This window comes from Mesoplodon mirus, assembly GCF_964341445.2.
Source record: "Mesoplodon mirus genome assembly, chromosome: 2".
NCBI classification, from domain to species: Eukaryota; Metazoa; Chordata; class Mammalia; order Artiodactyla; family Ziphiidae; genus Mesoplodon; species Mesoplodon mirus.
Genome location: NC_138977.1, coordinates 176,679,724 through 176,694,083, shown reverse-complemented (window position 1 = coordinate 176,694,083; position 14,360 = coordinate 176,679,724). Strand labels below are relative to the sequence as shown.

The 14,360-nt window shown below is 36.2% G+C and overlaps 1 protein-coding gene across 5 annotated transcripts in view; it reads right to left on the bottom strand.

Annotated features, from left to right (window-relative positions):
* Positions 1-14,360, bottom strand: part of LOC309794972 (recombining binding protein suppressor of hairless) — a 114,638-nt gene that overhangs the window by 19,500 nt on the left and 80,778 nt on the right. For all 5 annotated transcript variants that reach the window (XM_082606925.1, XM_082606924.1, XM_082606923.1 and 2 more), the window contains 2 exons: positions 8,226-8,321; positions 1,118-1,283 (listed from right to left, as the gene is read on the bottom strand). In XM_082606925.1, coding sequence (XP_082463051.1) covers positions 1,118-1,283; positions 8,226-8,321 — 262 coding nt within the window. The remainder of the gene's footprint in view (positions 1-1,117; positions 1,284-8,225; positions 8,322-14,360) is intronic.

The window sequence follows — 14,360 nt, the reverse complement described above, 5'->3', positions numbered from 1 at the left end:
GTTGAAGAAAGATGTACTAAGCCTATGCTGAGAAATATATCTTTTACATTGGCTCAAGGGTCATAATTCAGAAATATTTTACACTGCTCTATTTTAAGATGAAACAACCTTTACTGTAGTTAAGTTTTATCCCAAACCTAATTTAAAATACATGGTTGACAAGCCTTAATGATAAAAATATAAAGATACAAATGACATAAACATACTCAAATTTGAAGGAGGTTGATATTAAGGCTTATTCTCAGTGCTCATTATCTGTAAAATGACTAAAATTGAATGAGAGTACAAATCCACTAGCTCACCACCCTCAACCTTGCCCTCCAAACTCCCATTCTTAGTGTCGGCTACAATACAGCAAACACTAAGACATTCAACAAAGACTTACTGAATGAGATAACAGCTATTTATGCAGTACTTTAAAAGACATTCATGTGGTCACTGAAATCAGAAATAACCATTTTTCAAATTTTAATATCAAGAGCAAACAAAGTAATAGCTAATGCTAAGCCACTGAAGAACTATTTTTGAAAACTAAAGGTACAGACTGAAATAACTGCTTTCTAAATCCATAAAATACAATTAGTAAAACTAACTCATAAATTTTATTCCCTGGTAAAGTAATCAAAGGAAATACCTAAAAGTTTGAGTAAAGGTAATCATGGCTGTTCTTGTCTACACAGCATATTTCTGTTCTACACTGAAGCTAAGTAAAACATTTATGATGTTTATAACCCATAATACTTTGTTTCTAGTATAAGACTAAGATTAAATGAGTAGAATAAAACATTATTGAACTATGTATTTTCATTGTTGTTTGACTATCATGCCCCTGTCAGATGGATGAGCAATTAGCCTCCTATACTGGCCCCCAACAGAAATCTGATTCACAGCCTGCTAAAACTGCTAGCAAGCTGAGGAAGCTTATTGTGTGCCACCTTTAGATGTCAATAGCTCAGGCTCCATGAATCATGACTAAACCACAGCTACTTGAGAAGTTTATTTCTGGTTCTGATTTATATATTCAAAAGAGTGCTACCAATAGCCATAAAAGGAAAAAAAAATCACCACTACAAATACAAGTAAGAAAACTGCATTCTGGTACCATGGTTCTCTTTACCTTTCCTTCCAAGTTCAGCTGCTGCATTTCTTGGTCACTATTTCCTATTCCAATAAATGCACATGGTTGAGACTCTTGTTCAGAACAACCATCGCGTTCCATTTGTTCTTTTTTTTTCTTCCATCCACTGCCCATGAGATATACACAAGGAGGAGGGCAAAAAAACCTGAAACAATGAGGGGGAAAAAACCACAATGCAATTACATTCAAGAAAGCATTTCCTTTTCTTAAACACATGAATACAAAATCATGCTGAACTGCACAAAGTTAGCTCCTAATGAAACATTTTGGTGAAGTCTTTTGTAATGCAAATAATCATATCCACAGCACAGAAATCAAGACTTTCACTTCCATTTGTTCAGGTAAGGTTCATCTATATTGATGTTACGCATTCATTTAGCCTAGATATTTTTTAGAGCAGGGAACATCTCTTTTCACATAGCTCAGAGTTTTGAACTACTGCAGTTCAACAAATCCAAAGTACTCTAACATATACAAAACATGGTATACCATCACAGAATCTGCAGTTACTGATTAATGTCTACTCAAATGATATATCATTAATTAATGACATTCTTGGTATGGATATTACTCTTAACTTCATTTGGTAATTAACCTGGAAAACAGAATTAGAGCAATGCCCAAAGTAGAAAATTTTGAAATACTAATACAACTAAGTAAAAGAATTAAAAGCAAAATGGATCACTGAATTACTATATATCTTACATCCTGAACACCTGCTGTATGTGGATGACTGAAAGAACAATATACTGTATCCTTTCAACTCACAGACAACCAAGAGATTTGTTTTGCTAGTTGCCAAAAACCCGCCCTCACAAATTCTTCCCACCTAGAATAATTTCCTTATAATCTTCTCTTAGTAATTACAAAATTCAAAAGCCTAGCTCAGGCAGGCCCCACATTTTACATAGTTCAGACCATCAATCCAGTCCTTATGTAGGGTGTAAGTCCTTTGCTCAATCACACACTGACTTACACATACTTTAAAACATTTATGTCGGGACTTCCCTAGTGGCATAGTGGTTAAGAATCCACCTGCCAATGCAGGGGACACGGGTTTGATCCCTGGTCCAGGAAGATCCCACAGCCGCGGAGCAATTAAGCCTGTGCGAAGCCTGTGCGCCTAGAGCCCGTGCTCCACAACAAAGAGAAGCCATCTGCAATGAGAAGCCCTCGTACTGCAATGAAGAGTAGCCCCCCGCTTGCCGCAACTAGGGAAAGCCCGTGAGCAGCAACGAAGAACCAATGCAGCTAAAAAATTTTTAAATAAATAAAATAAAGTTTAAAAAACATTTATGTCATGTCTTGTCAAGGGGCCTGAAAACTCAAATACCTACTCAAATAGTAGCCAAGTAAATTCAAATAGCAGCCAGGTAAGTAATATAAATGGGTGGACCAGCTGTATAATAAATAAGTAGAAATATCCCTTAATTACCCAAAGAAGTAGGTTCCCTCCCTTCTTTCTTGAAACACACAGCCCTCATGATAATTCCCACTTTTTGTATAGCTATAAGCATAGAAATTTCTTTCTTAATCTTTTAAGCCCACTGTAAGAAAAAAAAAAAAAAGCTTAACTGCAAAGAGCACCAGCCAATGCTGTGTGGCTCTGATGACAAGGAAACAATTGGGAACAGCAAGCATGTGAGTATACACTCACCCACCCACTCACAGGGCTGAACTATGGGCATGGAGGCCTAGTGCTGGCCACATCCTCCAACTTCCCAATAGTTGCCTGAAATCAATTTTTACATGAAATTCCTAATTTTAAAATGTGGCAAATAATTTATGCTTTTTAACACTTTTTAGGCCAACAATGTACAGACTTAAAAAAATAAAGCACGAAAGAACTGTACACAGGCATGTGTGTGTACGTACATACACACAGATACCATCATGCTGGATTTAGCTTTCAGGCCACCCTAAAGGTAGTAGATTGGGAGGCTGGGGTCAACATATATATATACTACTATGTATACTAATGAGAATCTACTGTGTAGCACAGGGAACTCTCCTCAGTGACCTGTGGTTACCTAAATGGGAAGGAAATCTAAGAAAGAGTAGATATATGTATACGTATAACTGATTCATTTTCCTGTACAGTAGAAACTAACAACACTGTAAAGCAACTATACTCCAATAAAAATTAATAAAAAAATAAATAAAGGTAGTAGAGTAGTGTCTACTTGTTTGCCTCCCCCTCAGCACCTACTACAATATTGACTGAATTGAATCAAAATATATGGCACCTACTTTTTGCTCAACTCTACCAAAGACTACTTTAGAGGCAATCTACATACAATTTACAGGAAGTGAACTGGGTTTATTTAATTTTCATTAATTCACAAAAATCTATTACACCCCTTGTCTATACTAGATACTGGGAATATATTAGTAGTTAAAACAAACAAAAATTATTTTCCTAATGGAACTCACAGTCTAATAAGAAAGACAATTTTAAAAAGCTAGGTGACTAAAATGTCATATATACTCTGTTAGCTGATGGTAAGTACTGAGGGAAAAAAATAAAGCAGGGAAGGGGTACTTTAAAATGTAGAAGACCTGGGTGGCCAGAGGAAGCCTATTTAAGAAGATGACTTTAAGTCATGACCTAAAGCCATGGGTATCTAGGGTAAGAGCATTTCAGAAGAGGGAATAGCAAGTGCAAAGGCTCCAAAGTAGAAAGGACTATAATGGACAGCGGAGAAACAACAGACCAGCGTGGCTGGAGCAGAGACGAAAACAACAGGAGATGAAGCTGGAGTAATGGGGAAGTAGAGACCTAGTAGGTCGAAGGGGTCAGGCTGAGTTAGGAGGAAAATCTTCTGGGGTCTTCTCATATGTATCTAAACCAATAGAAAGGAATCAGAGCAGCCTTTGTTCCTGTATACTCTCTGTCACCATGGACATAGAGGTCACAGCCGAGGCACTGGGCTCAGTTCCAGGTCACTCCAAGTTTGGAGGGATGCCTGGATTAGCTGGGCTAGTTCAGGAGTTGGCTCAGTTCAAGTCTGCACCACGGATCTTTCTGGCCTCTAATGCTGGGAACCACCCAATACTTACCATGGCACAGATTCAAATATCTAGCTGGCACACTATCAGGAAGTTGAGAAGGCATCAATTTTGGAAGCTTGTCTACTATTAGTATTTTATTGACAGATGTTAAGCCTCCTTAGTAAGTTGGTATATCAGCTATAAAATTCGAAAAGCTGTGTTTTACTATAGTGTACCAAATGTAGTGCTGGTTTTCTCAAGAGTACTGTGATAAAATGGCATGAAACCAACAGGGCATAAAAATCAGACAGGTTGACAAGAAATTCTTTACCACTCAAAACACTGACCTAGGTTCTATATTGAAAGTGCTTTCCAATCTTGTAATAAATATAAGAAAAATGAAGATTCTTCAACTGCCTCTGAACTAGCCTTATTTTTTTTATCAACTCTACAACTATTCAAGAAAGCTGTGATGCAAGAAAATAGCAAATCCAATATAAACATTAAGATTATTTCTACCATGTGATGATGAAATCATATTTTAAACATCCCAATATTGTCACTCCCTAAAAATCAGCTAATGAATCAAATCTTCATTTCCAGAAACTTCAGTAGTAATATAATAATCAAATAGAAGATAAGCATCAATACAAAAAAATTTACAGACAAATGAAAGGAAATTAAAGGGAGGAGGGTAAGGAAAAAATGCCACCTAATTAACGAAACAAAAATTAACATACACCTTTATAACGTGTATGTGAATCGATGATTCTTTGAATTTGGACAGCTGGTCAATATGTACCAAACATTCAGTGAAAAGTCTGACCAAGTGGCTAGCTTTTGGAGTTTAACAGCTGCTATAAAAGGACACTTTATGAAACATGTGCCTTTATTTTCTAATCTAAGCAACTATGACAAACAATGCTTTTATTTGCCACTTGATGGCGATATGCACACATTTATGATTTCATTCATTTCCTAGTTCAACAGTCAGTCTTTATTTTCAGAGAATGATTCAACAACTTTTTCCTCATATCCTGAGATGAGGTCTGGAAAATACCTTACAGATTCAAAGAAGCCTTTTTATTTAGCCCAATATACAAGATTAGACAAAATCCAAACACATCATTTACATTTTTTTATTTTGGCAGAATCATTACCCTTTGATGATTATTCATACTTCCCCTAACACAAAGTTGAAGAAATGTTAATATGTCTAATGGCATTTCCATATCTTTAATAGAAATTTGCCTCTAGACAAAATAATTTTTTCTTTAAGTTTATTTTTCAATTTGAAAAGACCTTCTTCGATGAAAAAGTAAAACTAGCCACTAACATGCTAAGTGGGATACCAAATACGTTATGCAAATAAATACTCATCATTAGGCACAAAAGTGAATCCTGAGAATGATTTAAAATTTTAGGATAAAACTTCCTACCCAAATATTTCTAGCATCATTCACTGGAGTTATTTTGTAAGCCAAGATGACTGTGGTCATGTCCCCAGGTTACCTCATGCCTAATGCAAGAAAGAAAGCAGATCTTTCTCTTTCCGCTGCACTCCACTAAGGAGTAAGGGACAAGACCTCTTCCAGTAAGAAGCCCTGCCAGTCATCCAGGAGGCTGACCTGTGTTAGCAGCCCCTGACGACTAATACCTTTTTAAAATCAAGTAATTTTAATAGGTTTTTACCTTTACTGTAAAACCAGTGCATGTCTCTTCTGGAAATTTTAATAATACAATAAACATAGGAAAGTAGTTACTCTGGCTTTTTCATCTTTTTTTTTTTTTTTCATTCTTTGGAGTCAGAAGCTTAGATTCTTTGAGCTTTCCTCTGACTGGGGTTTTAGACCCACCAGGCTATACCCCAAATAATAGAAAGAAATTGAAAATAAGGGCAACCATAATAAGTTAACCATTAAATCACCTATTTTAACTTGATAAACCACTATAGCTTTGTATTTTCAACAGTGACTAACAAACAGGAACCTTATCTGGACTCTAATTTTCTGAGTAGCTCTTCCCCTTCTGTTATCTGCACTGGGCCTCAGTTATCCACCGAAGTATTAAATGACTTAGTGACTTTTAAAATTCCCATCCAAGATGCTTTTTGCACAGTACCTGGAACCTAACAGGTTGTGAGAAATAAAGAATAAATGAGTTAATAAATGAATCCAATTGTATTAAACTGAGCAACACGGCCCAGGTTGGCAGCTTATACAATGAACATATGTTTTCCTATCTTCATTAGATTCAGCCCAATCTCACTCTGCTAATGGTAAAAAGAGAATCCCAGACAAAGTGAAGTTTACAAAGTTTGTGTTTTTTAGACATCTTTAGGTTCTTCAGGTTCTTTAGGTTTTTCCATCTTCAAGCCTTGCTGTAGATAATTAACACTCAAACACAAAATGCAAGGCTATGAAAACTAGGGAAATGAAAAAAATATGAAATTTGGAATTACAGACCCAGGAGTTCCAATCCTGGCTCTTATCAACTCCTAACTAAAGTGAATCTGGGCATATCTAAAGTCTCTGATCTTTAGTCTCCTCACTCACAGAATGGGGATTAAAGCATGCCTACTTTACAAGATTATTCTGAGGATTAAAATTTAAAGACATTTGTAAGGCATTTCCAGAACAACGTCTAGCTCGTGACTGGATAAAGGGAAGCTGTTCCTTCTTCAGATTCACTATGAAATACAAGGCTGACCCTTTAGACCCATCTCAAGTAATGAGGGTACTGACTTATGCTGTTTTGCTTGGTGGGGGCGGGGGGAGGAGACAATCTCCTATATACACGTGATTTCATTACTGGCGGGGGGAGGGGGGAAGAGCGGGCAGAACACCTGAATTTCCAGTACCAACTTCATGCAAAAGGGGTCACTATCTCGATTTGGTTTCTTTATCCCAAACTGTAGGTACCAACTTCTTTACATATTTAACTCTAAATCAGATGATTTAAGTTCCATTAGTAAAGTAATCAGAAATTTAGTAAACTTGAATAACTAAAAAAGAACACTTGGCAGTATGAGTCCTAAATGCTGTTTTCAGCTGTTCATCCTCTTTGAGGATAACATTATCAACTAAATAGTTTCACCTTTTTTTCAGCTCAGATTTAGAGGACTTTGAGAAAGAGACTATTTAAAATTCCTCCAGCCTGTAAATTAATATACTACCTTTCCCTTCTCTTATGCATATGCTAAGATCTCCTTTATCTCACAAATTCTAAGATTCCACTCATTCCTTTCAATCCAACACCCAAACCTGAGTTTTCATTCCTTCTCCCAATTCAGTTTTGGTGCCTTTCTAGCCAATCCAAAAAAATCTTTCATCTTCCCCCATAAGCAGCCTTTGTCCACAAAATGCTGTCTGAAAGACAAAGGCTTGAGAAACTATTAACAAGAAAATTCCAGGAACCAAGTGAAAAAACAAATAACAAAAATCCACAATTATATACCAAAAATGCTGAAATTAAAAAAATACTAAGACAAACACTAAATATTAAAATCCCTATTATAATTTAATTTTGGCTAATCTGATTTATTGGTCATTTCTGTAGTGCCACATTCATGTGGTATGAGTACCAGCTCAGCTTTGCTTTTTTTTTTTTTTTTTTTTTTTTTTTTTTTTAACCTGAATAGGCACAGGGTCAGGGTGGAGAGGGCTGGGAGTACTTTTCTTCACAATCACTCCATAATTCAATTTGCGGGTTTGTTTAAGCCTTTTTCTTTTTAAAATGGTACTTTTGGGGTCACATTTCTTTATAAAACTACATTTTCCACCAAAAGGAAAGCTACTTTTTGAATGAGCTAATGTATCACAGAAATATTTAGGGAACACCATGCAGCCCCAAATAAAAACTATGGATTATTTCATTTTGTGAAATCATGGATTTAACCAGAGGATCTTTACTAAATAAGCTACAATTTACTTTGTTTCTCCCTCTTCAATAGAGACAAATCCCCTAACTTTTCATTTTGTACTTGCAAATTAACCCAATAGAAACCATCCTCTTACTTGTATATTAATACATCACTTGCAAATTCATGATAGCTATTATTAGCCATAATTATCTACCAGAAAAACAATAATCTTACCTTTTTTCATTTCCATATGACTTCTGTGCAACTTTTGCATGAAGAATAAGTACTGTTTGATCCCCTCGCTCTTTTAAATAATTTCGCATAGCTTCCCTAAAATAAAATATAAATATCACCATTTACAGGGGTAAGATTCAGAGTATTACTATGCTCTGTAATGAGAATACTTAAGAATATGTTTCAAACAAGCAACTCCAAAAATGAAAACAATAAAGCAAAACAAACCCATGAACTAAATTTAAAGAATATTATACAGTGGGGAAATACATACTGCTCATCTTCAACTCTATTCTTTGTTCTTTGAAAGAAGCTGTCCCTCACTCTTGGAATTTATGATATAACTCAATTAAACCACAATTACAACTTAGAGAATAACTAGAATCACTATGTACACTGCTAATTAGGCTTTAAACCCTTTATAAAATTAATGACATGCAATACTTTTGTATTTAATAATCTGATTCACTACCACCACTAGCCCTTCTCCTCCAGCTATTAGAATGAGTATTTTTTACTGAATACAAAGCCATAAGAAATCCTTAGGTCATACAAATTTATTATTACGTGTTATTAAAGTAACAACCCTACAAAAGGACTAAGAAAGGGCTACCATTTATATACAGATACATAATTTACTCTCAAGGATGTTACTAAACACATAAAGTTAATAAAAGCTAATGCAAATTAGTGAAAAACAATTAAATTTTGGAAAAAATACAATGTTAATTATTTCAAGCACAAAATACTCCATCTATTTATTATGCAAGTGTATAAAAAATTCAGTGTCTTAAAAATATTTATTCACCCAATTATTTTGCTAAGCAATATAATAGAGTATAAAGAACACAAGGTATACAAAGATCAAACTTTACATTTCTGAATCAGTAGAATCCCAGTTCTTGAGATGTTTAACACATTACAAAATAAAGCAAAAGTGCTTCAAAGGCAATCATCAAGAAACTTTTAATAAACTGAATGCTATTTTTACTTATAAGTAAAAGACAAATGTATAGGGGATAGCTATAGAATAGTAGTAAGTTATTAAACATGGGGAATTCTAGACTTCCGGCACTCTGAAACTAAGTGGCCTGGGGCAAATCTCTTAACCTCATCTAGCTTGGGTTTCTGTATCTGATAATAACAATAATGCTGACATAACAAAGAGTGGTTGTGGGGATTAAATGAGATGACAGCGTGCATGTTTACTGACTGAAAACCTTTTGGCTCAAGGCAGGAATGGTAACACTGGAATCCAACAGATTGCACATTATTCCTTACCACTGAAACAAAGCTCAAAGTCCAGTAAAGACAGCAAAAAATGTTTGGAAAACAAATTGTAATGAGATTCATGTTCCAAATAGAGCTATGACCAAAGAGCTCCAATAGGGAGTGCCTATGTAAAGGAGGGGAGGGGTGATAAAGGACCACTCCTAGTTAAATTTTCTTAGAAGAGCTAACTTCTGAAGGAAAAGGAATAGTCACAGTAAGTGGGAGGAAGAAAGAGTAAGGCATTCCAGGGCCAGGCAGAGAAGTATGGAAGAGCAGGAATGACCCTGCAAATTTGGGTACGTAAGAGATTCAGGCTGAGGAGTAAACCAGCCACAGAAAACAATAGTAGCTAAGATTTCTTGAGTGTTTACTATGTGCCAGGCCCTGAATAAATGCATTATTTCACTTAATCCTCATAATCCAAAAGGTAAGTATTGTTAATACCATGCTAAATGTCTTGCAATTAATAAATGGTAGTCAGGAAATAAACAAATTCTCTAAAATTCTAAAGTGAGCCATGGCAGTGAATAAAATTGAGAAGCTGGGTACAGTCAAATTGTGAAAAGCCTATAAAATCCCTTGAAAATCTGATATTTGTAAACTTAAATGCTAAGTATAAAAGTTTAAGCTAATTCAAATATCACCCTATGATAAGATGGTGATAAAAGTGGTAGCAGGTAATAAAAAATTTTAAGACACCTAAAAAAACTTAAAATCTTTACCAAAAAAAAATCCATCTCTTTGAGAGTTAGGAAACGATCATCATTTAATTTTATCTCCACTCCATTATAGAAAAACACCATGCTGTGGAAAGTGGATTTTCAATCTACACAAAAGGCAATGCAAGATCTTGAGGTTTCTTTTAAACATACAGTTAATTTTCCTTTTTAGTTAATTCTAGTGGTGAAATAGAGAAGGAGTTTTACAAACCATAGAGAAAAGACGAACTTGAAAAAAAGGCTGCCACACCAAGAAAGAGGTAATAGAAGACAGTACAGGAGAAGACAGGTTTTAAGTCTTTTGTTTCAGGGGAAGCAAGTGTTAATAGGTTCTACTGGACAAATGTCAACTCTGAAGTGCCCCAGAACTCAAAGCTGGAAGTATTTAATAGGTTGTTGGAAACAACCATCTGTAGTTCCAGAGAGGGATCTGGGCTGGAAAAGTAGGGTTCATTGGTATACACAATTCACAAATAAAGCCATGGTAGTCAATGAAGTCTCCCAGAAAGAAAACACAGTGATAGGAGAGTCAAGAAGAAAATGTATAAAAGGAAATGAAGAACCGGTAGGGGTAGAACTGAAACTGTCTATTAGATGCTATGGAAGGAGACAACCTCAAAAGAGGGGAACAATCAAAAGGTAAGATGCTGGTGGGCTTCCCTGGTGGCGCAGTGGTTGAGAGTCCACCTGCCGATGCAGGGGACATGGGTTCGTGCCCCGGTCTGGGAAGATCCCACATGCCACAGAGTGGCTGGGTCCGTAAGCCATGGCCGCTGAGCCTGCACGTCTGGAGCCTGTGCTCCGCAAAGGGAGAGGCCACAACAGTGAGAGGCCCGTGTACCGCAAAAAAAAAATAATAATAATTAATTAATTAATTAAAAAGGTTAAGACGCTGGAGAGGTGAAGGTCACTTTAATTTTAGCAAGAAGTCTAACACGCACCAGCTAAAGCCTCACAAGTTATTTGTAAAATGAGAGGCCATTGTGATGCCTAACAAGTAAGAAAAGAGCCATAGGTACTATCTGGAAATACCCTCTAGGGAATGGAGAAAGAAGCTGACTATGTACAAGTAAATGATTGAAAATCGGTATTGAAGGACTGGCTAATGTTGAAATCCATAAATGATAGTGTCAAGTCCCACTAACATTCCAAGGGAATAGAGACAGCACATTCTCAAACCTGCTGGGTACTGGACAAGAGGTGCAGTGTGGAGAGGATAACGATTAATAAGGGATTTGAGGTGTTACTAAGTCACAGGACTGACCATAGCATTCAAGGTAGATAAGAAAACAAAAGCTAAGCCAGGAGAAGGTCAATATCTTGACAAAACTGGCACAGAAGCCCAGTCACTGGCATAAAAAGTGAAAAGTTGCTATATACTTGAAAAAAAAATTTTTTAAGAAACCATTTTAAATATATTTCCCCACGCTGAATTCTATCTGCATTTACTGTCCCTATTTTATCATTTAGCAATTACTTGATACGTTTGTCATATTTCATGTCTTTTTTCCTTGTCTTCCCAAACAGTATGCAAAGCCTTTAAGACACACTATTACGTACATTTTAGAAATGGAGGAGGGGTTAAGTAACTTTCCCAAGATGATACTGAAGTCCCAGGATTCAAATTTAGGCAGTCTGGCTTTGGAGGACAAAATTAATACTATCAGATATTTTTGCACTGGTATTATAAGCACAGCTTTGGTATAAAACAAACAGGGAGGGGTCTGAATCTTGACGCCTGTCAATTACTAAGCCTGAGTTTTCTCACCTGTTTTAAAAAACAAAAAAGACAGTAATAGCACATATTGTGAAAAATATTTTAAATTAAGTACCCCCACAAACTGACAAATATCCAGTGTCAGTAAACTCTACCAATTATTATTATTTTCTGAGAACAATGGCAGGAGGTAGGGGGAGATGGAGTTCAGAAGACTTACACTGAAGTTTGAGGGCAAACTTGAAAATGACCTGGAGGTAAATCATCAGGTGTCTCACCTGACTTGCAAGGCACAAGTTTTTGCAAGCATAATAGGTAAGCTGCACTTTTATCCATCTTCCCATGAAAGATTTATTGAGAACCTATTACATCCCAGGCACTATCGTGCTAGCTGAACTGTTCACAATAATGATTACGACAAAAGATTACAGATCTCAAGGTATTTATGATGAATGCAAGATGACAGCTCTAGTTTTCCTTGTCTTTTCCCTTCATATTTATAATAAAAATTCTTGAAAAAAGCAACCAGAACCTTAAGTAACCATTAATAATAGTTGTCCTGTAGTAGTAATTTGCCAAATAGCTTCTTTCAACAAGAAAAAATTTTGCTTTGTTAATAGAATATCAAACATTAAAATTATGCTATCTGGCAGTTAAAGGTTGACAGTTTTGTTGTGCATAAGGAGCCGTTAAAAAAGATATAGGCAATATACTCAAAAGAAACACAATTAAAAAATAAAGACCATGGAACGACAGCCCATGTGCTCTTCATTTACTCTAGGGTTTGGTTAATTGAATAGGGTTTCAATTTCAGCAGTGTTGACATCCTGGGCTAAACAATTCTTTGTTGTGAGGGAGCTGTGCTGTGCATTGGAAGGTGTTTAGCAACATCTCTAACTTCTACCCATTAGAAGCCAACAGCACCTTTCCTACAGTTGTGACAACCAAAAATGTCTCCAGATATTGTCAAACGTCAGGGGGGTAAAGGGGGAGGTCACCTGGGTTGACAACCAGTGGATTAAAGAAAACCAAAAATGTTCCAACAATAAGATGAGAAAATCGCTCAATGTCTTTTTAAGAAAGAATGAGGGAAATTTTGTCATTTGAAAACATAATATAGGTGCTGTAAGAACGTTACCAGTAGAATTACTACTTTGTATTACTGAATTGTTAAAAAACAGTAACAACAAAGCTAAAACTCATAATTTGTTGTAACAGTTACTATCTAACAAGTTTTGAAGCTTATGTATTCTTTGTTATTTCATTTAATAATTCCTTATAAAATATTCATTCTGAATGAAAGCCAATTAACAATTATTCGAAGAACACCATGGAGCAACTATTTTTGAAAGTGTTTACTCACTTAAAACACATTAGCTTAAACGTTTAGAAAATCAGAAATTTTTACCAGTAATTTTACTCACATGAAAGCATGGCAAATGCCATTCTAGTTTGACATGTTTAAACTATCACCATCTTCGTCAAACTTTTGGCTCTTTTTTCCTTTATAAACGTCTACTTTTTTTTTTTTTAATATCGCAAACAAAATTCACAAAAAAGAACGTCCTTAACAGTGTTAACCCCTATTCTTCTGAAAACAGAGCCCTTACTTCCTCACCACATTCATATACACCACCATGATTAGGCCAAGGGGCACATAAGTGATTTAAACCAGATGTACATGTGCGTGCACACGTTGGGGGCTGGGGGGAAAGCATTTGAGCTGGGAGCTAACCATAGCCAGTCCCAACTACTCAAGGAATGAAGTGGCCCACAAAGTTGGAAAGTCCAGACAGCCATCCTTACCGATAGGATCAGTCCCTGTACTACTCAAATTGGATTTTTGTCACTTGTAAAATCCAAATAATAAAGGTTCCAATGTGAACTGTCTTCTGGTAAAGAAACCTAGTTTTGTTGTATCAAGTGTGCCCAAGGTAATTCCATACACACACCTCTGTACCTGCAAACATTTTAGAGAGCTACAGAGCATACTTTGAGAAATACTACTACAGGCTACAGGTCAGCAAACCACACTAGCAGCCTGTTTTTATACTCTCTAGGAGCTAAGAATGCCTTTTACGTTTTTAAAGGGTTGTAAAAAAGAACAGAAGTCTATGCAACAGAGATAGTATGCAGACCTCAAAGCCTAAAATATGTACTACTTGGCTCTTTACAGAAAACATTTGCTGACCCCTGCATAAGCAATAAAAAATAAAATGATTTTAAAAGAAAAGTTGCAAAAGTGGAATTTCCCTGGTGGTGCAGTGGTGAAGAATCCGCCTGCCAATGCAGGGGACACAGGTTTGATCCCTGGTCCAGGAAGATCCCACATGCTGCAGGGCAATTAACCCCATGTGCCACAGCTACTGAGCCTGTGAGCCACAACTCCTGAAGCTCACGCACCTAGAGCCCATGCTCGACAACAAA